The 25943-nt window shown below is 40.5% G+C and overlaps 1 protein-coding gene across 8 annotated transcripts in view; it reads left to right on the top strand.

Annotated features, from left to right (window-relative positions):
• tent4a (terminal nucleotidyltransferase 4A) overlaps window positions 1-25943 on the top strand; it is a 90713-nt gene that overhangs the window by 29780 nt on the left and 34990 nt on the right. For all 8 annotated transcript variants that reach the window (XM_041184508.1, XM_041184506.1, XM_041184505.1 and 5 more), the window contains exons 2-3: window positions 16068-16191; window positions 17523-17569. In XM_041184508.1, the coding sequence (XP_041040442.1) occupies window positions 16068-16191; window positions 17523-17569 (171 nt within the window). The remainder of the gene's footprint in view (window positions 1-16067; window positions 16192-17522; window positions 17570-25943) is intronic.

The raw sequence follows: 25943 nt of genomic DNA, 5'->3' as shown, positions 1-25943 counted from the left end.
CTGTCCAAAGACAGACCAACCAAATGCTTGGTAAGACAATGCCGATATGAATTGGTAAACTAGTTTATTTCACAGTAATGTGAACATACAGGACAAGCATTACAATTGAATCCATCAATTCATTCAATACAAGTTGCCTAACTTTATATAAAATCATAAACATTGACATAAATGAGAATTTCTAACTTTCATCGAATTTTTGCATATCTGACCTCTTAGCATTGGTGGTAGGTCTTGCTAGCCTTTTTAAGAAGAAAACTAACTTGTGTCTGTGCTTCATATATCCCCGAGTTTACAACAAAATGGGCTAGATACCTTTAATTGCAGTGGATGTGAGGTATTTTCAGCTTGCTGAGATGAAATAACTAATTGCTTATTGTTTCAAAACTTTGGGGAAAGCAACTCCCATTAGCATGTTAATCATCTTTGGTCCAGGTGCTTATTTCAACTAAAATTCCTTGTGTGAGTATACTTTATTTTGAAAGCAGTAACAGTTGAAGTGACTTTTTCCAATTCTTTTCTACAGAGACAGTGATCCAAAATATAGTGTCATAGAATCATTTAGAGATGTAGTGTCATTTATGGCACAGGAGGAGACCATTCAGCCCATCAAATGCATGCCAGCTCCCTGTGGAACAATCCAGTCAGTACCACTTGCTTAAATAGCCAAGTGGTTATGGTACTGGGTTTGTAACCCCAAGATCAAGAGTTCAAATCTCACAATGGCAAACTATGAAACAATGTAACTTCATCTGAAACAGATGGAAACAGGTTTACTCAAAAGAGTATCAAGAGTTCAAATCTCACAATGGCAAACTATGAAACAATGTAACTTCATCTGAAACAGATGGAAACGGGTTTGTACACTCGAAAGAGTTACAACAGTGATTGTGCTTGGCCTAAATAGCCAAGTGGTTATGGTACTGGGCTTGTAACCCCAAGATCAAGAGTTCAAATCTCACAATGGCAAACTATGAAACATTGTCCCTAACATCAGTGAGTATTACGCTCATCAGATGTTTCATCTTGATGATAAAACTGGTATTGGGGAATGAAACATATTCCCCTCTTGGTCCTATAGCCCTGCAAGTTTATTTCCTTCAAGTGCCCATGCAATTTCCTTTTAAAATCATTGATTTTTTTTCCACCACTCTCATGCACAGTGAGTTTCAGGTCATTATCACTCACTGTGTTTCTTAAAAAAAAAAAAGTTCGTCCTCCCATTCCCCATATGTCTCTTGCCCAGGTTCTTAAAATCCGTGTCCCCTAGCCCTGGGACCATCAGCAAATGGGAAAGGTTTTTCCTTATCAGACTAACCTAAGCCTGTCATAACTTTGTACACTTCCATCAAATCTCCCCTCGATTGCCTTTGCTCCAAGGAGAACAGCCTTTCTAAGCCAACCCAGAAACTAGTATCGTCCTTCCCACAGCCCCTGGAGTCATTCTGGAAAATCTCCTCTGCACCCTATAGACTTTCACATCTTTCCTAAAGCGTGGTCACGATATCTGGGCACAATACTGTAGTTGGGGCCTAACCAGAGCTTTATTTAGGTTCAGCATATCTTTCCTGCACTTACACTAAAGTACTAATGTAACAAAAATGCTGAAATTCATGGCTCCCATGACCTATCACAATCAAGTTCATGTCTTTGAGGGTCCTTATAACCAAGTTATTATTCTAATAATTTTAATAATAAAGACCTTACTCACTTTGGAACCAGCTGTGACTCAGTTAGCAGCACTCTTGTCTCTAAGATTTTGGGTTCAAATTTCACCCCAGGACATGACTACAAAAATCAAGGCTGTTTCTCCAGTGCAGCACTAAGGGAGTGCTGCCTTGTTTGAGGTGCCGTATTTTAGATGAGACATTAAACCAGGCCCCATTTACCCTCTCAAGTGAACATAAAAGATTCCTTGGCACTATTTCAAAGAAGAGCCAGGGAATTTACTCTTGGTGTCCGGGTCAATATTAACCCTTTGATCAATATCTGAAAAAAGTTATCTGGTCATTATCACATTGCTGTTTGTGGGAATTTGCTGTGTGCACTTTGGCTGCTGTGTTTCTTACACTGTAACATTGACTATACTTCAATGGCTGTAAAGCACCTTGAGACTCCTTGTGGTTGTGAAAAGCACAATATAAATGTGTGTCTTTTCCATAATGCTGTACAGCATAAGTACTGAGAAATTGTTTACTTTTGAAGATTTTATTGTCTTCAAAAGACGACCCTGTGTGTGAATTCTAGCAAAACTCAAATCTTGAAATTTGTGTATCATGTGTACTTCCAGGATACTCTGTTAATTTCCCTATGGTCTGCTACACTGCTTCACCTGAGGATTTCTCCCTTTTTCCCCTCTCTCCTAAATACCAGTAAAAAGTAGAAAATTGATTTTTTTTTTCTTCCATGGTTGATTTTGATTCACATGCCAATACTTCTGATAGTTTAATTGAGAAATATGTGAAGGGCGCTGCTTAAAAGTGCAGGGCCATCAGGTCACAAAAATATAAAGGAAAAGGCTTTTGGGTTGCTGTGCAGCTTTGAGGGAACATTGGTTGTAATCTGTGTGGATTTCCTGAAGGCCTGTAATAAGGTATTACATGATGGACTAATGAATAAGGTCAGACCACACAGAGTCAGAGAACAAGTTGGAGAATGGATAATTAGCTGGCTACAAGATAGTGTGTAAATTTGAGTGGCAGAAGGTGGAATGTGGGGTCCCAAAAGAATCAGGGCTTGGATTATTGTTTGCAATTTACACTTAAGAATTAGATTTTGGCATTACAAACAAATTCTAAATTTGTAGACAACATCAAATTGGGAGAGATAGTCAAAACTGAGAACTGCAACAAATTACAGAAGACATTAGTAAACTTGCAGAATGGACATAGAATTGGCAAATGAATTTAAACATAGATTAAGTTTGACGTATTACATTTTGGCAAGGAAATTAAGGAGGTCACATATTACCTGGAAAAATAAGAATCTAAATGGTGTAGAGAAACAAAGGGTTCAGGGAGTGTAAACACTCAAATCACTAAAAGTAGTGATGTAGGTCAAGAAGGCTACAACAAAATCAGAACAAACATTAGGATTTATCTCTAGAGGGATAGAATTGTTAAAGTTATGCAGAACTTGTATTGAAACTTGGTTGGGTCATGCATGGGATACCATGTACAGTTCTGGTTGCCATATCTTAAAAAGCATTTGAAAGTACCGGAGAGGGTGCAAAAAAGATTTATGTGGATGATACCAGAACTGTGAGGTTAAACTTACAAGGAAAGAATGAACAGGCTGTGCCTCTTTTCTTCAAAAGAGAGAAATCTGAGGGGTGGCATATTAGTGGTCCTTTAAATTATGAAAAGGTTTTGATAGAGAGCAGCCAGATTGTTTTCACAGAGATAGAAACAAAAAAACTGCGGATGCTGGAAATCCAAAACAAAAACAGAATTACCTGGAAAAACTCAGCAGGTCTGGCAGCATCGGCGGAGAAGAAAAGAGTTGACGTTTCGAGTCCTCATGACCCTTCGACAGAACTTGCCATTGTTTTCACATGCTGGGAAGAACAAAAACAAAATTAGAGCCTGTCAATATAGGGTAGTTACCAAGAAACCCAGTAGCAAATTCAAAAGAAACTTCTTTGCCCAGAATGGTGCGAATACACAACTTGCTACCAAAGGGGTAGTTAAGGCAAATAGTATAGATGCATTTAAGGGGAGGCTAGATAAGCATATGAAGGTGAAGGGAGTGGAGAACTATGCTGATACAATTAGTTGAGGAAGGATGGGAGGAGGCTGAAGTGGAGCATAAACACTAGCTGGGCTGAATACCCTGTTTCTGTATTCTACATTCTGTGAAATGAGTGAGAAAAGCAGTTCCTTTTAATAGTGCATTTCATGACCTGGGGGTTTCACAAAGTGCTTCACACCCAATTAGTACTTTTGATGTGTAATCACTGTTGTAACATAGGTACATGTGGCAGGCAGTCTAGACAGAGCAAGGTCCCACAAGCTGAAATCTGTTTTTTGTAGTGGCCAGGGCATAAGGAGAATCTGCTGCTCTGAAGATATGTCCACCTGAAAGATGGCACTTTTAACAGTATGGTACACCGTCAATACTACAGTGAAGGCTCAACCTGAGTTATATACTTTAGAGTAGGACTTGAACCCTCAAACTGACGCAGGTGTGGGGGTATCCCTGTACGAAGGCTGACCTTATCTTTGCCCTTTGAGTTGGCACCTTCAAGAAAAGGAATGGGAGGGATATATTGAAGAACGAGGCAGTGTACTAAGACAAACCTTTTCTGAAGTTCCTACAGTTTTTTCACTGTTTCAGTTAGTCCAAGACAGGCTTGTCCAACCTTTCGCGTGGTGGGGGGATGGGGAGAGATTTCAATTTTTTTCCCTACTCAAGAAGCCAATGTGTAAATTTCAGAAAGGTAAGGTTTGGCACAAACTGAATTTCAAAACACTGCTGAGGTGTGAAAAGAAACAACTTGTTGAGAAAAAAAATGTCAAAGCAATAAATTGATATTTTTTTTTAAAAAAAGGATGAACATTGGAGTGTGAGTGGGTGTGTGTGCATCCAGCTCACTCCAAGTCTCCAGGTGCTCGCTTACTCACCCTCGCACATTGTGTGCGCACAGTGGGGTGGTGGAGAGTGTGGTTACGGTGAATGAGAATCTGAGACGGGGACCCTCCCTCCTCTCTCTCCCCTCACGCTCTCCTCACTTTCACTCCCTCTTGTTCTCTCTCCTCACGCTTGCGCGCGCTCTCCTCACGCTTGCGCGCGCTCTCCTCACGCTTGCGCGCGCTCTCCTCACGCTTGCGCGCGCTCTCCTCACGCTTGCGCGCGCGCTCCCTCTTCCCCATTTTGCGTGCGCGCTCCCTCACATTCGCCTCACGCCACCACCCCCTCTTTGAAAGCAAATGGGAGTCGACTTCTCTACAATGGGCTATGAAGATTTCAACGAAACCCAGCCCTGTTGTCCATTGTACATGTTCCAGCAGGAATTACTAATAGTGGGAACTTTGCCTTACTGTCTCTCTCACCATCTTCCCATCTCCCATTATCAGCATTTCGAACCTTCTTTCTTTCTCCTCACCACCAACATCTCCCTCTCTGCACCGCCCCCCCCAGACTTCACAAAAGAGAAGCTACGTGTCACCTGTTGTAGCACCTCTGCTGGTCCCTTTTAATGTTAATCAGTTACTTCAGCACAGACTGAGAAGTGAGCATGGGGCCTCCCAGGACAGTGTCTCTGTAACATGCCTACTCCTCTTTCTTGTGTTCTTGTATCCTACTCTGCATTAAGGCCCACAAACCTTTGTAAACTGCCTTTGATGACTTTCTGTCCTCTAGTGTAGTGGTATTCACGTTTTTTCCTTTTGTGGCGCCACTCCTGTGTTAGAGAAATTCCACTATTTTAACACAACCTATGCATCAGACATGATGGGCCAATTGTCGTCCTCCTGTGCTCTTATTCTGTACAAGGTGTACAAAAGGCATCATCCTTAAGGCAGTTTATGTAACAATATCATGAATCCATTTATAAGATCAGGTATATGATTTTAGTACAGATTAACAGAAGCCCCAACCCAGTCCACCAGACATCTCGATAAAATAGAATGTGACCCCCCAGAAGTCATCATAACGTTGGCATTATTTGGTGCTAATTCTGGTACTTTAGCCGTGTTAGGCACAAACTTCTCCAGCAGCATGAGATGTCAACAATTGTCTTTATGTTTAGATTTTAATTCTGAATAGTATATAATTTATGCACATATTTGATGAATTCTGCCATGTTAAGATCAGGGCGAACACATTGGGGAGGACTAATTTATCTGTAACACAGTCACTTAAGTATATGGTTCAGTGTATAGTAGAATAGGTGGTTATGTTGCTAGACTGGGAATCCAGAGGCCTGGATTAATAATCTGGAGGTGTAAATTCAAATCCCACCCATGGCATTTGGGGAATTTAAATTGTTAATTAAATCTGGAATAAAAAGCTAGGGTCAGCAATGATGACCATGAAACTACCGAGTTGCCATTTAAAAACTCATCTGGTTCACTAATAACCTTTATGGAAGGTCAGGCTGTCCTAACCCAACCTGGCTTATTTGTGATTCCAGACACACAGCACAGTGCTCAACCACAATGGTTGACTCGTAACTTCCCTCTTAAATGGTCTTGCAAACTAATCGGTTATATCAAACCATTATGAAATATAATCCCCGTGAACAGAAGCAGTTCTGGAAGGCAACCCGCCGCCACTTTCTTGGGCAATTGCAAATAGGCATTAATGTTGACCTCACCAGCAATACCCACATCCTGTAAATGAGTTAAAAAATTATCCATGTGGTTTCGAATTAGTAATCCAAAACTTTCAAAGTGCCAATGAATACCAGACAACTATTAAATCTTCTTTTCTTAATTAGAGAAATATTTCAATCTCCCAGCTTTGTGGAAGTCTCTCCATGATAAATTTGGATTCTGCTTCTCACATCTGAAAACTTGTTAGAACACCAATCCAGTCAAACTTGACATCTCAATATACGATGTTAATATTTGTGAACTAAACGAGGCAATGCCAAAGAAGGTTTGACCGTTAAAGGTGGCATTTTGTGACTTTAAAACAAAATTATAGTTTGATGTTTTTGCTTGTTGTTGATTTCGCCAGGAATGAATGTTCATGAATCAAGAAATGTGATGCCATTATTTCAGATGAAATGTATTTTTATATCGGCTGCATGTTTAGTGAGACATTAAACAGATCACACTTGTATGCCTGTCACGCTGTCCCCACAAAATCAATACCCCTGACATAGCAACCCTGTTTAAAATCAGGCAGTTTGCTAGCACATTACATGGGCTGACTGGAAAATAATTTCACGGGCATTAAGCTAGTGTGCAGGATTAAAATGAAATGTGTTACAAAAGCCCGCACAGAAATAATCATTATGGTGTCTTGGAGTAAGATACTCAAGGATTCCCTTTGCATCTCTGACATATTCAAAAATTGCTGATTTTACTTAATAAGCTGGTTACAAGAGTAACATTAACTGCTTCTCAGTCTGTCTGTGTCACTGAATCTTGAAAGGCAAAGGTGTGACTGGACCAGCAATTTCATGTCCTTCAACCGACCACCTGAGCAGCAGGATGCCTCTGTACAAACTGATCTCTGTCTCTTCTGTTTACACACACAAATCTCAGGAGACCTCCATCTTTGATTTGAGGTTGGGGAGCAGTGGTGTAGTATTGTCAATTCTTTCAGCCATTCATCTATCAGTCCACAGGAAGTTCATCAGTTCCAGGGAACCATGTCATCAATACTAATACCTCCAGGGATCATTGACTTGATAATGCTTTCTTCTTCAATGTGAAATTATTTTAGAGATTTTCTGAAGATTTGGTGGATGCTTTGAAACCCCTTGGACCTTAGGGGCTTCCTGACACCCAGTTGAAAACCCCTGTTATAGTACACTTGCTTCACTGCATCATTACAATCTTCAGTAGCCCAACTTCAAGTATTCTCTGAATTTTCCATATAGCTAACAAAAACAAAGCATCAATTCAATGAGGGTATAATATTACACTCTGCATTGATAACTGGCTGTAAAATATGTGCAACAGGGGCAGAAGTAGTATGTATAAAATCATTTCAACAGTGTTACTAAGCAAATTAAATCTTGGATGTCAATCTTAAAGGCAGAGCACTGTCCCATTTATTTCACATGCAAGCATATTCTACATATACTTTTAAGTACATCAATGGTACACTCATTATGTTACTTTGAAGATAGTCAATTGACAGTGGTCCACTGTGCTATATAAATGGTATTATGAATCTTGTTGCACAAGATAATAGCTTAATTTTGTCAAAATAGGTGTAATATACATATGCTAGGAAATGTGTGTAATTTACAGTTTTAAACAAATTTTTTGGCAGAATCTAAGTGCAGAGTATACCGGGGGAAATTCCTATTGACGTGATGCTCTTAATCTTCAATTTAAAACATTTTGGAGTACAAACTCTGATTTTCATCTTCATGTGTTGGCTTTGTGTAAAGCTATTACTTATATTCTATTTAAACAGTAGACACTTTCTGCTAATTCTCAGTGCACAGTATATTTTTCTGTGAAATATGTTACTATGGAAGCATTGCAGGGGTCCCATGCCAAGAAAACTTAGCTCAAAGGTGAAGTTTACTCTTGTGATGTTCCGTTGTATGATGAACTTTCCCTTCCTTTGCATAATGCCCAAATTAGCCACACCCTCCTCTGGCAGAAACAGAATTCAGTCTGCAATACTCGGCAGCTCAACAATATTGCTTTCACAATATTGAATCATTCTTTAGCAATTTTGTTTCTTTCTTTGTTGTTGTTTGACTTCAGTTCCAAATTTTCAACTTTTGTTCATTGGACAACTTCTTCTATATTCTATAAGGAACTCTTCCCCTCGGTGGAAGCATCAGTAACTGGGGGAATAGATTTAAGGAAAGGGGCAGGAGATTTAGAGGGGATGCGAGGAAGAATTTTTTCATCTAGTGGGAATCTGGAACTCACTGCCTGAAATGGTAGAGGCAGAAACCCTCATTACATTTGAGAAGTATTTGGATGTGCATGGCATACAAGGCTATAGGCCTAGTGCTGGAAAATGTGATTAGAACAGTTAGGTACCTGTTTGACCGGCACAGACTCGATGGGCCAAAGGGCCTTTTTCTGTGCTGTAGACCTCTATGAGTCTATATTCCTGGCCTTTTCTGCTTACCATTCCTGCTGGTTGCTACTGCAGGTAGCTACTATTTGGTAGCTAAACCACCTGATTACACTTGTATACAAGCTTGGGCAATAGGTATTGACTTAACCTCCTATGGTTGCCAGTTAGTTCCATTGTGAAGCATTTGTTTTATTTCACAGGTTCTTCCCAGCAATGAACATTCACCTAGGCCTGTTTCTCATTGTTTTCTATCACACCACATGGCTTTTCCATACGCAAAGTTCTGCTCACCTTGAAGAGTTAAAACATTTTGACACAGTGGGTAAGAAACTTGCAGCGAAAACTCAGACCCCATGTTACTTATCAAATGCACTTAGCAGAAGTAATTGCTTATCAAAGTTATGTGGATGAGCAGTTTATCTAGAAGTTCCAGCTATAGCTTGGAACTAGGCACAAGCTCTCGCAGGCCTTGTTGGCTAGTGGAATGTTTCTTGCAGCAGTTCACAATGGATGCCTTAGGCAGAGGTGCTTTGATGTAAGCACAGCAATGTTCTACTTCTCTGTGGCTAGATTTCAGGTTTTCTATCTGATCTGCAAAACTGGTTGATTCAGTGCCTCTTCTCAGGAGAGTCTTTGTGAATCAGATAAATGCAGCCTTGGACTGTTTCAAGAAATACTCAGCCTAAGAGTTACTTCAATGTTTAAAAATGGGCTGATAAAAATGGAGTGAACTTTGAAAGTGCAGCAGCCTTTTTGGATCCAGAGATGAAACTTCTCTACAAGGGTTATCGAAAAACAAGCCATATCATGATTCCCTGTTACTGCATGATGGAAAAGGAAGGAGTTCTATAGTGTGGTATGTGACTTTTCAGACCCCACAAAATAAATAGCATTAGAAACTAAATTGAAGTGTTGATGGTAGTGATTATAGGAGACAAAATGTTTTCTAACTCACACGATACTCTTTAAAGTTTAGGACTTTTGAAGGCAAGAAATTTGAGGCATCCACTAAGCAAAATAATACTTGTTCTCTGGATCTGGGTGGTTGTCAGATTACTTAACATTGGTAAAACTTTCTTTAAAGTTTAATCTCCTAATCCTCAAGTAGACATTACTATCTTTCAAGGAAAGGATGTATGCATTGAGCATCCGAACAAGCATATCATGGATCACTTGACCTCCACACACCAATAACAAGTAGTACATTTTGAGAACTGTTCCATGTTTGGAAAGTGTCTGATGACCTCACTCACACGCTCGTTCACTCACTGCTCTGTAGTTCAAGTAGAATACAACATAAAATACACAGGATTACTACCAGTGCCCCGTGCTAGTCAGAGTAGAGATAGCAGGATATATCGGATGAATACGTGGCTGAAGAGATGTTGTGAGGGGGAGGGTTTCAGATTCCTGGGACGTTGGGACCAGTTCTGTGGGAGGTGGGACCAGTACAAACTGGACGGGCTACACCTGGGCAGGACCAGGACTGATGCCCTAGGGGGGATGTTTGCTTGGGTGGTTGGGGAGGGTTTAACCTAAAATGGTAGGGGGATGGGAACATATTCAAGGAGTCAGAGGAGAGGGACTCAAGGACAAGAACGATAGACAGGGGAATGAGAAAAGTGAGAGGCAGAGAAATCAAGGGAAAGAAGCAAATAGGGCCTCAGTGAAAAATAGTGAGAACGGGACAAGTAATGTTAAAAAGTCAAGCCTTAAGACTTTGTGCCTTAACGCGAGGAGCATTTGCAATAAAGTGGATGAATTAACTGTGCAAATAGATGTAAACAGGTATAATATAGTCAGGTTAATGGAGACATGGCTGCAGGGTGACCAGGGATGGGAACTGAACATCCAGGGGTATCCAGTATTTAGGAAGGACAGCCAAAAAGGAAAAGGCGGTGAGTTGCATTGCTGGTTAAAGAGGAAATTAGCACAATAGTGAGGAAAGATTTTAGCTCTGATGATGTGGAATCTGTATGGGTAGAGCTGAGAAACATTAAGGGGCAAAAAATGTTAGTGAGAGTTGTATATAGACCTCCAAACTATAGTGGTGATGTTGGGAATGGCATTAAACAGGAAATTAGAGATGCATGCAATAAAGGAACATCTGTAATTATGGGTGACTTTAATCTGCATATGGATTGGGCAAATCAAATTAGTAACAATACCGTAGAGGAGGAATTCCTGGAGTGTATATGAGATGGTTTTCTGGACCAATACGTTGAGGAACCAACTAAAGAACAGGCCATCCTTGACTGGGTATTGTGTAATGAGAAAGGAATAATTGGCAATCTAGTTATGTGAGGCCCCTTGGGGATGAGCGACCATAATATGATAGAATTCTTCATCAAGATGGAGAGTGACGTAGTTGATTCTGAGACTTGTGTCCTGAATCCTAATAAGGGAAACTAAGATATGAGACGCAAGTTGGCTATGATGTATTGGGAAATGTTACTTAAAGGGATGATGGTGGATAGGCAATGGCAAATGTTCAAAGAACGCATGGCTGAACTGCAACAATTGCTTATTCCTGTCTGGCGCAAAAGTAAAATAGGAAAGGTGGCCAAACCATGGCTTACAAGGGAAATTAGAGATAGTATTAGATCCATGGAAGAGGCAAACAAATTGGCCAGAAAAAAACAACAGACCTGAGGGTTGGGAACACTTTAGAATTAAGCAATGGAAGACTAAAGGATTGATTAAGAAGGGGAAAATACAATACGAGAGTAAGCTTGTGGGGAACATAAAAACTGACTGTAAAAGTTTCTATAGGTATGTGAAGAGAAAAAGATTGGTGAAGACAAATGTAGGTCCCTTACAGTCTGAAGAACGGGAATTTATAATGGGGGAACAAAGAAATGGCTGACCAACTCAATACATACTTTGGTTCTGTCTTCACAAGGGAGGACACAAATAACATACCAGAAATATTGGGGAACACAGGGTTTAGTGAGAGGGAGGAACTGAAAGAAATCAGTATTAGTAAGGAAATGGTGTTGGAGAAATTGATGGGATTGAAGGCTGATAAATCCCCAGTGCCTGATAATCTACATCCCAGAGTACTTAAGGAAGTGGCCCTAGAAATAGTGGATGCATTGGTGGTCATCTTTCGAGATTCTATAGACTCTGGAACAGTTCCTACAGATTGGAGGGTAGCTAATGTAACCCCACTATTTAAAAGTGGGCGGGGGTGGGGTGTGGAGAGAAAACGGAAATGTAGACCAGTCAACCTGACATCGGTAGTGGGGAAAATTCTAGAGTCTATTATAAAAGATTTAATAGCTGAGCACTTAAACAGTGGCAGAATCGGTCAGAGTCAGCATGGATTTACGAAAGGGAAATCATGCTTGACATATCTACTGGTATTTTTCAAGAATATAACTAGTAGAGTTGATGAGGGGAGCCAGTGGATGTGGTTTATTTGGACTTTCAGAAGGCTTTCGACAAAGTCCCACATAAGAGATTAGCATGTAAAATTAAAGCACATGGGGTTGGGGGTAGTGCATTGAGATGGATAGAAAACTGATTGGCAGACAGGAAACAGAGTAGGAATAAATGGGTCTTTTTCCGAATGGCAGGCAGTGACTAGTGGGGTACCGCAGGGATCGGTGCTGGGACCCCAGCTATTCACAATATATTTTAATGATTTAGATGAGGGAGCTAAATGTAATATCTCCAAATTTGCAGATGACATAAAACTAGGTAGGAGGGTGAGCTGTGAGGAGGATGCAGAGATGCTTCAGTGTGATTTAGACAAGCTGAGTGAGTGGGCAAATGCATGGTAGGTGCAATAAAGTGGATAAATGTGAGGTTATCCACTTTGGTAGCAAAAACAGGATGGCAGATTATTATCTGGCTATAAATTGAGAGGGGGGAATGTGCAACGAGACCTGGGTGTTCTCGTACACCAGTCGTTGAAAGTAAGCATACAGGTGCAGCAGACGGTAAAGAATGCAGATGGTATGTTGGCCTTCATAGCGAGAAAGATTTGAGTACAGGAGCAGAGATGTCTTGCTGCAATTATACAGCACCTTGGTGAGACCACACTTAGAATATTGTGTGCAGTTTTGGCCTCCTTATCTGAAGAAGGATGTTCTTGCTCTTGAGGGAGTGCAGCAAAGGTTTACCAGACTGATTCTTGGGATGGTGGGACTGACATATGAGGAGAGATTGAGTCGGTTAGGATTGTATTCGCTGGAGTTCAGAAGAATGATTGGTGGGGAGGCGGGTGATCTCACAGAAACCTATAAAATTCTAACAGAACTAGACAGGGTAGATGCAAGAAGGATGGTAGGGGAGTCCAGAACCAAGGGTCACAGTCTGAGGACATGGGGTAGACCATTTAGGTCTGAGATGAGGAGAAATTTCTTCACCCAGAGAGTGGTGAGCCTGTGGAATTCACAGAAAGTAGTTGAGGCCAAAACGTTGTACGTTTACAAGAAGGAGTTAGATATAGCTCTTGGGACAAAAGGGATCAAAGGATATGGGGAGAAAGCGGGAGCAGGCTATTGACTTGGATGATCAGCCATGATCATAATGAATGGCGGAGCAGGCTCACAGGGCCGAGTGGCCTACTTCTGCTCCTATTTTCTTTGTTTCTATAATCACACAGGATGTTTAAAAAAATCATTCTTGGGATGTGGTCATCACCAGCTAAGCTAGCATTTATTGCCCATCTCTAGTTGCCCTTGAGAAGATGGCGGTGAGCTGTCACCTTGAACTGCTGTTAGGGAGGGAGTTCCATGATTTTGACCCAGTGACATTGACTTGGCAATTTGTCGTTCCTTCAATGTGGTGAGTAGCTTGGAGGGGAACTTGTAGCTGGTGGTGTTCCCATGTGTCTGCTGCCCTTGTCTTTCTAGATGGTAGCAGTCGTGGGTTTGGAAGGCGTTGTCTAAGGATTTCTGGAGTGAATGTATGGTTTGACAAAGTGTTAATTCAAATACCATAACTCTTCATCATTCTTGAAGATTTGAATCTTGAGATGAAATAGTCCCACATTTTTTGGTTGTTCTGCATTCAATAGATAAGTTAACTGAGGAATTTCCACCCTAAAGAACTAAGTGGAAATAGTTATAAGGCAGTCTTAAATATTGTTGACCGTGCTACCAAGGGAAATAGTGCTTTGCCTACTGAATAATTATCAACATAACTTCTCTTTATATGCCTTATCTACTTTTGATGTTGAATTCACAATGTCCGCACCATACTTCACCCAATATGTGTGGAGAGCAAGGTTGGACTGGGAAGAGGAGGCTAATATAAATTAGTAAGTGGTCCGTTTGCTGAGCTTTGGTCCTGGGGCAGAGAAAGAATCCAAGAGCTTTACAGCAGACTAGAGTCTGGAGCAAGCAACTGCACTGTTGCAACTTGTGACTGCAGCGCTGAGTCCAGTTGGAGTAGTGGTGGAATTTTAGAAAAGGGTAAGGGTTGTGCTGACAAATGAGGGGGCAAGGCTAACAGATTGGAAGGGGGCTGTGGGTAGAGAGAATACGGTGGAGGATAAAGCACTGTATCAAATTCTGACTTGGCTGGATGACAGACTTTATCCATAACATTAATATAAATGTTACAATATAAGCTCAATGCACTATGATGTTCTGCCAACAAAGGGAGCGGAATTAGACTTCTCTTTTAACCCTGCGAGTTTCCAGATAATGATTTTGCAGGCTGATATTGGCCTAGCTTGACTTCATAATTATGAGCTAGCCTGCTGCATTCATCATTTTAACAATGAGGTAACCTGTGTTTTTAAGTTTAAATTTGTAGTTTTTGAGGCAGAACTTAATGAAAACAGAAACTGAACTGAAAAGGGAAGCAGAACATAGAAAGGAAGCTGATCCTTCCCGTTTCTAACAAAACAAAAACAAACAGGTTTGGAAATCAAAACTTTAGACAAACTGACCCTGGTTGAACGATATATAAGAACACCGATTAGTCCAAGCTGGGCAGTGGCAGCTGATGAGTCCAGTGGTGCAGAACAGGCAAGTTCAAGAAGGTAGAGTCCAGCTCCAGAAGCTGGGATTAAGTTGTTGCAGCTGTTTCTGTTACTTGAAGATAACATAGGATCTACGCCATTCTGATTGAGTTGAGCAGGTTCTGCAGATGTGTGCCATTTGTGATGCAGACCATGCCTGTGGACCTCTGGTTGGCTGTGCGTTGCTGCCAGCCCGGAATCATCCTAGCTTCTAGAAGGATCATGAGGAAGGCAGAGTTAAAAGGACTTTGTGGCTGTGTTCACCAAAACCTGAGTTTACTGCTGAGCCAATTTGTGAGATCTGTCTTAGTTGTATCTGCTATTTAATGTGCAATTTTATAGTTTATATTCAACTGCAATTTGCCTAATAACTTCATGTTTAACTTTTGTTAATTCTGGATGTTAGAGCATAGGATAGATAGTGTTTGCTTTGTTGATTCTTATATAGTAAATATTTTTTCTGTTTTAAGCTGTGGAATTTTATGGCTTTGTTCTTTCAGTAAATAGCAGGGATTTTGAATTTTGCCAACTTTAAAAAAAATTACTGGTCTCTACTGAGATTGAAACAACAATGAAAGCATTTGCACCACAAAAACACCAATCACAACCTGTTTGACAAATTCCATAAATTTGGCCTTAATGTGGCATTCTGTGCCACAGCTGCAAGGGCTGGCTAAGTATTGCACTCCTTTGTGCTATGAATTAGTTGATTGCTCAGAAAGGGGAGGCCTAGAAACATTGATGCAAGTCAGAGCCTGGAGGGAGGGAGCAAATCAAAGGAAGAATAAAACAAAAAAACATATAGGCAGATAGTTCTGGTTCCTATGCATTCCTAAGATATAAGTAGAATATTGCGAGTTGGGGTAGTATTGGCATAGCTGGACAGGTAAAATGGTAAGGGTTATGGATGCTGTTCATATATGAAACAGAAGGTACAGAGCAACTCCTATATTTTGTTTGTAAATCCATCAATAGTATGAGGTTCTCAGCAGTACAGACTGAGGAGTTGGGAGATGTTAAAGTGCTGCAGTGCTACTGGTAGAAGGATATAAATCAATATGTCAAATTAACATAAGCAAAACTGATAAAGCTAGAATTTAAAAATTATGGACAATGATTTTAAACATAGTTTTCTTCCAGCTTGGCTTGTAAACTTCTGGAACGTGGTTCTGGATAATGTAAAACATACATATTCCTTACAAATTGAATCATATTGAAAGCATTACTTAAAATTAAACGTGTAAAACAAAACGATATGTAATCAAAAACTATTTTTAAAGTTTGAAGGAGAGGCTCATGAAAATAAACATCTTGAGAATTCAGTTTTGTTGCAGAGCTCTAATGTAAATTTCTCTCTCAATTTTATTAGTCTTCATGAAGAAATCATGGACTTCTACAATTTTGTGTCACCGCGTCCTGAAGAAGAAACCATGCGTAAAGAAGTAGTGAAACGAATAGAGTCTGTTATCAAGGAGCTTTGGCCAGCAGCTGATGTGAGTATTACAATATGAAATAATTTTCTCGAGTCTATTTTTCCCTTAACTCTTATTTGTGCAGACAGGAGAAATCCTAAATTTGTAAAACAAATTTAGTTCTTTAAAACTAACATTTTACTTGCCAAAAAGTAACCTAGATTTTAGATGCTACCCTCATCTACAAAGCATTTTCTGTGTGCTTTTGTATGTATTTTTATATGGAATAACTGTGTGTGTGTGTGTGTGTGTGTGTGTGTGTGTGTGTGTGTGTGTATATGTATATTAATATTCAAAGAGGTCAAATTAAGTTAAAATTAAGTCACCTGATTGACTAGCTGTTCCAGAATCTGGGACTCAAATATTCGACTGAAGCCATAATATCAATACAAAATGTTTTGCATTGTTTATGAATCAAAAGTAAAACAGAGTGACTACACTGAATGAAACATACGAGAAAATACTGAGACTCTGCTGAGGTGGTGTTCTGTGATAATTCATAGCAGAGTTTTCTAATAAGAATGCTGAATCTTAAAACAGAATCTGCCAGTGCTGTAAGATCATAAGGAAATCTGTTTTAAGGCAGCCAGATAAAATTCCAGGAATTCTCTCTTTAAAAATAAGAGCAAGAAATGTCAAATCAAATAAGAGCGAGAAATGTCAAATCATGAAAAGCAAAGTTGACATTGTTAGTTTAAAAAATCCAAGTCCAAATTTGTGCAATTTTCTACATTTCATACACTTCCATTGCCAATTCTTTCCAATGCAGGTAAACTAAACAGTTCCTTTCACCTTTTCTGAAGGTAGGTATTCATGGAACACCATGGGTCCATGGATGCTAGCAGCTTGTAGCTTGCTAAAGTTCTTTCTGGACAGTATGAGGCCCAGACTTTTCTTCAAATGAAATCAACATGCATCAGGAGCATGGAAATCCTTACAGCTGTGTACATTTGCACAAATTTCATCTTGCTTGACTAGGCCTACTAAAGTCAATGATGGTGCCTTCAATGAAATGGGTTAATTGTAGCACTGATCAGGACTTCTTGCCACATTCACTGAGCTATAATGCACCAAAACATTTAAAAAAATTCATGTTTCTAATCAATATAACACTGGATTAAAAGTTGAAATACATTTATATTGTTGCTAGCTATAACATTCCCTTTGAAAAATATTTAGTTTTCCTCAACATAATGAATCCCTTTTCTGTTCTGTGAATTCAGAATGATTAGGTATTGCATGTTCAGTGAATGACACATAGCAAACTGACAAACTAAAATCTGTGGTTGTATTGCCTAAATAATTAAATGTGATATTTTGTACTGAATAATACCTGTATGTTTTGTCCACAGGTTCAAATTTTTGGGAGTTTCAGTACAGGACTGTACCTCCCAACTAGGTAGGTGAAAATTCTCTACCAGTATTGGCATGTTAGTAATCTCAAACAAATGCCTATAAGTTAACTGTACTATAGTTAGAATTTGTTTGAGTATGTTTACTAGCTGCATTTCAAAGCAGTAAATTTAATACCAACATCTAGGAAAGAAGAAATAACTTAAATTTATATAACATCTTTCACTACTTTAACAATCTCAACATGTTCTATAGTGCTTTACAGCTTTTGAAGTGTAGTCATTGATGCAACACAGGAAATATTGCATCCAGTTTGTCCACAGCAATGCCACACAGACAGCAATGAGATGATGATCAGATAATCTTGCTTTTTAGTAATATTGGTTAAAATGTAAATATTAGCCAGGCCAGCAGGGAAGTCTGCACTGCTCTTCTTTGCATAGTGCTGTGTGCCATTTTTTTAAACTCAACTTGGCAGATGGGGCCTGAATTTAATCTTTCTTATGAAAGACTGGACTTCTGACAGTGTAGCACTGCACCTGAAGTGTCAGCCTAAATTATTTGCTCCAATCTCTAGAGTGGAAATTGAACTGACAACCTTTTGAGCTGCATGACAGTGCTACCACTGAGCCACAGCTGATAATTAAACTAGTTTTATAAACTTGTTCACAAGTTGTGTGAAATAATTGTAGGCAATAATGGGAACTCACTTTTTGACTTGAGATACTTCAGATTGGTATCATTTTCACTCTTTGTCTTTGTGCTTTTTAATTAAAATAAATTATTTCTTGAGGGGCACTCCTATATTCATGCAAGATAAATGAATTCAGTCTGATCAAATAAGTCTAGGTCAGGCTATTTGCATATTCTAGGTCTTTATATCTGTATTACAGAATTGAAAGGCTGTTTGAAGTTTGTGTATTTTGCCAATTTGTTCAACCTTATGTTTGATTAGAATTTTGCAATATTTTTGTTTAAGCAGGAAGATAAGTTAGAAAGAAATGACCTAAAAACCTAATTTGTTCCCAGTTTAGCATGATGAAACGTATGGGTTTCAGTTCTTTTTACAATCTGAGTTTATGGAATGAGGGATTATGCCTAGGCAATCTGTGGATATTGATAGCTGTCTGGAAGTAGATCATGCACCTCTCCCCTTAGTTGTGAAGTTGAGAGCTGGATCACAAAAATGGTTAAACTTTAGGGCTTGAAATAGAGTTTGTTCACAGCAGCGGCAATGTCAAAAGTTAATTGCACAATCCAGCATTTTAGTTGGTTTGTGACCACCTCCATTAATTCCATTGTATAAGGCCTTTTGGACAACACCCTTCAGTTCCTCTTGGCTGGTTATAACATTGACTTCTCTCAATATATGCAAGAAGACATGATTTTAGTTTTAGATTGTTATTCTGTACTGTTAAGAACAGTGTAGTGCTCATTTGCAACCAATAGTCTACATTGTAACTTCTGGCTTTTTGTGAATCCTCGGTTGGGTAGACTTTCCTTTTGGATGAGATGAGGTCTTAATTGTGTCAATAGGCTTTTTAAATCTTGCCTGGCACCATTGAATCACACTACAGAAGGAGGCCATTTGACCCATTGTGTCCATGCTGGCCCTGTGCAGGAGCAATTTACCTGGTGCCATTCATCCGTCTCAGGATCATGGAAAGTCTGCGTACAGAACGAGGCCACCTGACCCATTGTGTCTGCACTGGCTGAAAAATGAGCCACCCGGCCTAATCCCACTGCCAGCATTTGATCCATAGCCCTGCAAGTTATGGCACATGAGGTGCATATCCAGACACCTTTCAAATGAATTGCCTCTACTACCCTTCCAGGCAGTGAATTCCAGACCCCCTCTGGGTGATAATGTTTCCTCGTTTCGGCTTTAATCTTTCTACCAATCGCTTTAAATCTATGCCCCCTAGTCACTGACCTGTCTGCTAAAGTAAATAGGCCCTTCCCATCCACTCTATCAAGGCTTCTCACAATTTTGTACATCCCAATCAAATCTCCCCTCAGCCTCCTCTGGTCCAAAGAGCACAATCCCAGCCTATCCAATCTTTCTTCGTAGCTGCAATTTTCCAGCCCTGGCAAAATACCCGTAAAATTTCCTCTGTACCCTCTCTAATGCAATTACATCCTTTCTGCAATGAGATGATCAGAACTGTACACAGTACCCGTGGCCTAACTAATGTTTTATATAGTTCCAGCATAATCTCCCAGCTCTTATATTCTATACCTCGGCTGATAAATGAAAGGATTCCATATGCTTTCTTAACCACCTTATTAACCTCTCGTGCTACCTTCAGGGACCTGTGGACATTCACTCCAGGGTCTCTCACTTCCTCTACTCCTGTCAATATGCTTCCATTTATTGTGTAATCCCTTGCCTTGTTTGACCTGCCCAAATGCATCATCTAACTTCTCTGGGTTGAATTCCATTTGCCACTTCTCTGCCCACCTGATCAGTCCATTGCTATCTTCCTGCAGTCCACAGTAATCCTTCTCGCTATCTACTGCATGACCAATTTTTGCATTATCTGCAAACTTCTTGGTTACACCCCCCCCCACAGAAGCCTACATTTACATCCAAATCATTAATATATACCACCAAAAGCAGGGACCGAGTATTGAGCTCTGAGGAATTCCACTGGAAACAGCCTTTCAGTCACAAAACCATCCATCAGTAATAACTTTTTGTTTCTTGCCACTGAGCCAATTTTGAATCCAGCTTGCTGCATTCCCCCTGATCCCACAGGCTTTTACTTTTTTAACCAGTCTGCCATATGGGACCTTGTTAAAAGTCTGACTAAAATCCATGTAGTCCACATCAACTGCACGACCATCATCAATCCTCCTTGTTACTTCCTTAAAAAATTCTATAGTACACTCCCAGTAGTGTAACTGCCCCTTTTGTTTTGTTCCTAAGCTCGATCCATATGGCCTCAATTGATGATCCTTCTAATATATCATCCCTCCTCACAGCTGTAATTTTTCTCCAACCAAAGTTGCCATATCTCCCTCTCCATTACATTTGAAAACCCCCGTAACCAGAAATGTTGAGCTGCCATTCCTGACCTTTAAGCCATGTTTCTGCATGATATTATGCTGCCAAGTTTCTACCTGTGCCCTTAGGTCGTCTGCTTTATTTGCCAAACGCCTTGCATTGAAGTATATATCTTTGAACACTGCCAAGCTCTCTTTTCTATCTTTCCTTTCCTCTCTTCCAGACTTGCTTATTGATTTTCTGCCTTCCATTAGCATTTCTGATTTTGCCCCATCTGAGTCTTACCTGCAAGTTCCCAACTCCTACCAAACTACTTTAAACCCTCTTCAACATCACTAGCAAACTTTCCAGCAAGGGTATTGGTCCAGACCCCATTGAGGTGCAAGCCGTCTTGCTTGCATCGGTCCCAGCTCCCCTAGAACCGGTCACAATGCCCCAGGAATCTGAACCCCTCCCTCCTGCATCATCTCTCCAGCCACACATTCATCAGTTCTAACCTCCTGTTTCTATGCTCACTAGCACGTGACACTGGTAGTAATCGGAGATTACTATTTCTGAGGTCCTGCTTTTTAATGTATTACCTAGCTCCCTAAAATCTGCTTTCAGGACCTTGTCCCTCTTTCTACCTGTGTTTTGGTACCAATGTGAACCATGACCTCTGGCTTTTCACCATACCCCTTAAGAGTGTCCTGCAGCCACTGTGATATCCTTGACCCTAGCACCAGGAAGGGAAGGCAACATACCATCCTGGCCAAAAACAGAATTACCTGGAAAAACTCAGCAGGTCTGGCAGCATCGGCAGAGAAGAAAAGAGTTGACGTTCAAGGGTCATGAGGACTAGAAACGTCAACTCTCTTCTTCTCCACCGATGCTGCCAGACCTGCTGAGTTTTTCCAGGTAATTCTGTTTTTGTTTTGGATTTCCAGCATCCGCAGTTTTTTGTTTTTATACCATCCTGGAGTTGTGTCTACAGCCGCAGAAACGCTGGTCTGCTCCCCTATCTATGGAATCTCCTACTTCTATTCCTCTTCCACTCTTCTTTCTTCCTTCCCACCTGTGCAGCTGAGCCACCCGTGGTGCCCTGAACATGACTTTTGCTGCGCTCGCCTGAGGAACCATTGCCCTCACGAGTGTCCTTTAGCCCTGCACATTTTTCTTTGTCAGATAACAATCCAATTTCCTATGAACGCCCGGATTAATCCTGCCTCCACCACATTCTCAGGCAATGGATTTCAGATCCTAACCATTCAGTGTTTTCTAGAAAAAATATATATTAGGAAGAGCAGGGATCCGAACACTGACAATTACAGAACTCCTCAATAAACCTTCCTCCAGTGCAACAAACAGTTCACTATTACTGTGTTTCACGTCATTAAGTCGATTTTGCATCTTTGTTGCTACTGTCTCTTATTTCATGAGCTCTCACTTTGCTTGCAAGTTTTTGTGGCACTTTACCAAATGCCTTTTAGAAGTACATGTACACCAAATCAACAGCATTACCCTCATCAGGCCTCTGTTATCTAATCAGAAAATTCATGCAAGTTATTTAAACACAATTTGTCCTTAAATTGTGTTGGCTTTCCTAATTAATCTGGATTTGCCCAGGTGGCTAATAATTTCGTCCTGATTTATCATTTAAAAAAGCTTCCCAGCACCAAGGTTAAACTGACTGGCTTGTAGTTGCTGGGCTTAACCTTACATCCTTTTTTGAACAATGGTGCCTTTGTATCCAGTATCCTTGGATGCATCTCGTCCAATCCTTATCAACTTTAAGAAACCTATCAATACCATCTTATTATTTTTAAACCCTTTGGGTTGTCTGAACTTTGTCCTTTTTTCACCATGCCCTGGGCAGCATCTTCTTCCTTGGTAAAAGATAGATGAAATATATTAATTTAGTACCTCAGCCATGCCCCTTCCTCCATGCATAAATCTCCTTTTTGATCTCTAGTTGGCCCTACTTCTCCTCTTACCACCCTTTTACTATTTATATGCCTATTGGAGAATTTTGCATTCCCTTTTACGCTAGCTGCTAGTCTCTTTTCTCACACTCTTTGCTTCGCTTAATTGCTATTTCAATTGCCCTCTGAGCCTTCCATATTCAGCCTGGTTCTGAATTGTATTATCTGCCTGACATCTGTCATATGCACACTTTTTCTACTTTGCCCTACTCTTTGTCTCTTTCATCAACCAAGGAGCCCTGGATTCTGCCTGCCTTTTCCCATCATAGAAATATACCTTGAGTGCACCCAAATTATCTCTTTAAAAGCCACCTGTTACAATTCAGTTACAAGTTTGTTAGCCAGCTTTTGGGATCAGGCCCAGATAAATTTGGAATCTGGTCCAGATAAATTTGGAATCATTTTTACCCCAATGAAGTTAGCTTTCTGTCAGTTAATTATTCTTATTCTAAATTGTTCTTTGTCCTTTTCCATTGCCAACCTAAGCCTTATGATAAAATGATCACCATCCTCTAAATGTTCCCCTGCTGAAACCCACCTTATTCCCAAGAGCCAGGTACAGCAATGTTTTCTTTCTCATTGGACTGGAAACCTCCTGCTGCAGAAAAATACCTCTTGCACCTCTCTGCCCTTTACACCACTACTATCCCAGTCTATATTTGGATAATTTAAGTCTCCCCATTATAACTATTCTATAATTCTTGCACTTCTGTAATTTCCTTCCAAATTTGTTCCTTTACTCTGCATCTTTCCTACTAGTTGATGGCCAATAGAGACTACTCTGTGCAATGTAATTGCACCTTTTTTTTTGTTTCTTAGCTCTAGCCAAATAGATTCTCTCCTTGACCCCTTTTGAAGCACTGTAATGTTCTCCTTAATTCTGCCACCTCTGCTCCATTCTTTCCTTCCCTCCTACGAACATTCTGTATCCAGGAATATTTAGTCCTGCCCTTCTTTGAGCCAGGTCTCCGTTATCGCCACATTATATTTTCATGTGACCATCTGCGCCTGCAACTCACCAATCTTATATATCACACTCCACATATATCACACTCCACATATATCACACTCCACATATATCACACTCCACATATATCACACTCCACATATATCACACTCCACATATATCACACTCCACATATATCACACTCCACATATATCACACTCCACATATATCACACTCCACATATATCACACTCCACATATATCACACTCCACATATATCACACTCCACATATATCACACTCCACATATATCACACTCCACATATATCACACTCCACATATATCACACTCCACATATATCACACTCCACATATATCACACTCCACATATATCACATCCACATATATCACACTCCACATATATCACACTCCACATATATCACACTCCACTATATCACACTCCACATATATCACACTCCACATATATCACACTCCACATATATCACACTCCACATATATCACACTCCACATATATCACACTCCACATATATCACACTCCACATATATCACACTCCACATATATCACACTCCACATATATCACACTCCACATATATCACACTCCACATATATCACACTCCACATATATCACACTCCACATATATCACACTCCACATATATCACACTCCACATATATCACACTCCACATATATCACACTCCACATATATCACACTCCACATATATCACACTCCACATATATCACACTCCACATATATCACACTCCACATATATCACACTCCACATATATCACACTCGTGCACAGTAAGCCTAATTTGGGCTTCCCCTCTTACATTGAACCCACTTAATAACTTAGTAATTTCTTCTCTAGTGCTAGCTGTCTCTCCCAATATTCTGTGCACCTTGGTATTCCATTCTTGTTTTACCTCCTGATTTCTCACACCTCTGTCAATTTAATTTAAACCTACCCCAATAGTACTAGCAAATTGTCCCATAAAGAAATTGGTTCTGGCTTTGTTTATGTGTAACGCGCCTGGTCCGTGCAGGTTCCATCTCCCTCAGAACTGATCCCAATGGCCCAGGAATCTAAAGCCCTCCCTCCTGCCCCATCTTTCCAGCCATGCATTTATTTCTTTTTCCTCCTAGTTCTGTACTCACTTGCGTGTGGTATGGGGTGTACTCCAGAGATTGCTACTTTTGAGGTCATGCTTGCTAATTTCTTAGCTACCTCCCTAAATTCTGATTGCAGGACCACATTCCTCTTTCTTCCTATGTTGTTTATACTGATGTGTATCACACTGTTAAATAGCCGTGTTAAAATTTGATCATGTTTATCGTGCAAGAAAACTTCAAGGTGGTTACCTGATCCACAATACTAAGTCCTGGGGCCTGATGTAGACATCAGGGGTTCCCTGCTGCTATGATTTTGCAAGCACCTAGTACAAGCAGCTTTGTTGATGGATGCAATCCATGCTCCCAGGACACTGCCAATTCTTTTGGCTAGTTGGTCAAGGATGCTTGACATGTACCCAAGGGATAATAGCCTGCTGATTTACTCACCAATGATTTTGGGTTGGCCATTAAGCTGTATGTAGCATAGGATGATTGCAATGATGTCCTTGGGCAAGGCCGTATTTGGGAGTAGGCCGTACCTACTCTGTAAAGCTGGGAAAAGCAGTGCAAAAGTATTTGCACCATGCTTAGTACTGTCACCAAGGTTAGCAAATGCCCATGTTCTCTAAAGACACCCCACCCCCTACTGTTTCCATAAGGTGTCAGTTGTGGCAAAAAACATTCTGGAAGGGGGAAGGTTTTTAAAATTCCTTCACGGGATGTGGGCTTCGCTGGCTGGGTCAGCATTTATTACTCATCCCTAGTTGCCCTTGAGAAGGCGGTGGTGAGCTGTTGCCTTGATCTGCTACAGTCCATGTGGTGAGGCACACCCACAGTGCTGTTAGGAAGGGAGTTCCAGGATTTTGACCCATCGACAGTGAAGGAACGGTGATATATTTCCAAGTCAGGATGGTGAGTGACTTGAAGGGGAACTTCCAGGTGATGGTGTTCCCATCTATCTGCTTATCTTGTCCTTCTAGTTGGTAGTGGTGCTGTCTAAGGAGCCTTAGTGAGTTCCTGCAGTGCATCTTGTAGAGGGTGCACACTGCTGCTACTGTACGTCATTGGTGGAGGGAGTGAATGTTTGTGGATGTGGTGCTAATCAAACGGACTGCTTTGTCCTGGATGGTGCCCAGATTCTTCAGTGTTGTAGGAGCTGCACTCATCCAGGCAAGTGGGGAGTATTCCATCACTCTCCTGTCTTGTGCCTTGTAGATGGTGGACAGGCTTTGGGGAGTCAGGAAGTGAGTTATTCATCGCACGATTCCTAGCCTCTGAACTGCTCTTGTAGCCACAGTATTTACATGGCTAGTCCAGTTCAGTTTCTGGTCAATGGTAACCCTCAAAATGTTGATAGTGGGGAATTCAGTGATGGTAAT

This window comes from Carcharodon carcharias, chromosome 3 (assembly GCF_017639515.1).
Source record: "Carcharodon carcharias isolate sCarCar2 chromosome 3, sCarCar2.pri, whole genome shotgun sequence".
Lineage (NCBI taxonomy): Eukaryota > Metazoa > Chordata > Chondrichthyes > Lamniformes > Lamnidae > Carcharodon > Carcharodon carcharias.
The sequence above is the reverse complement of the archived record's forward strand: the minus strand, read 5'-3'. Positions and strand labels throughout refer to the sequence as shown.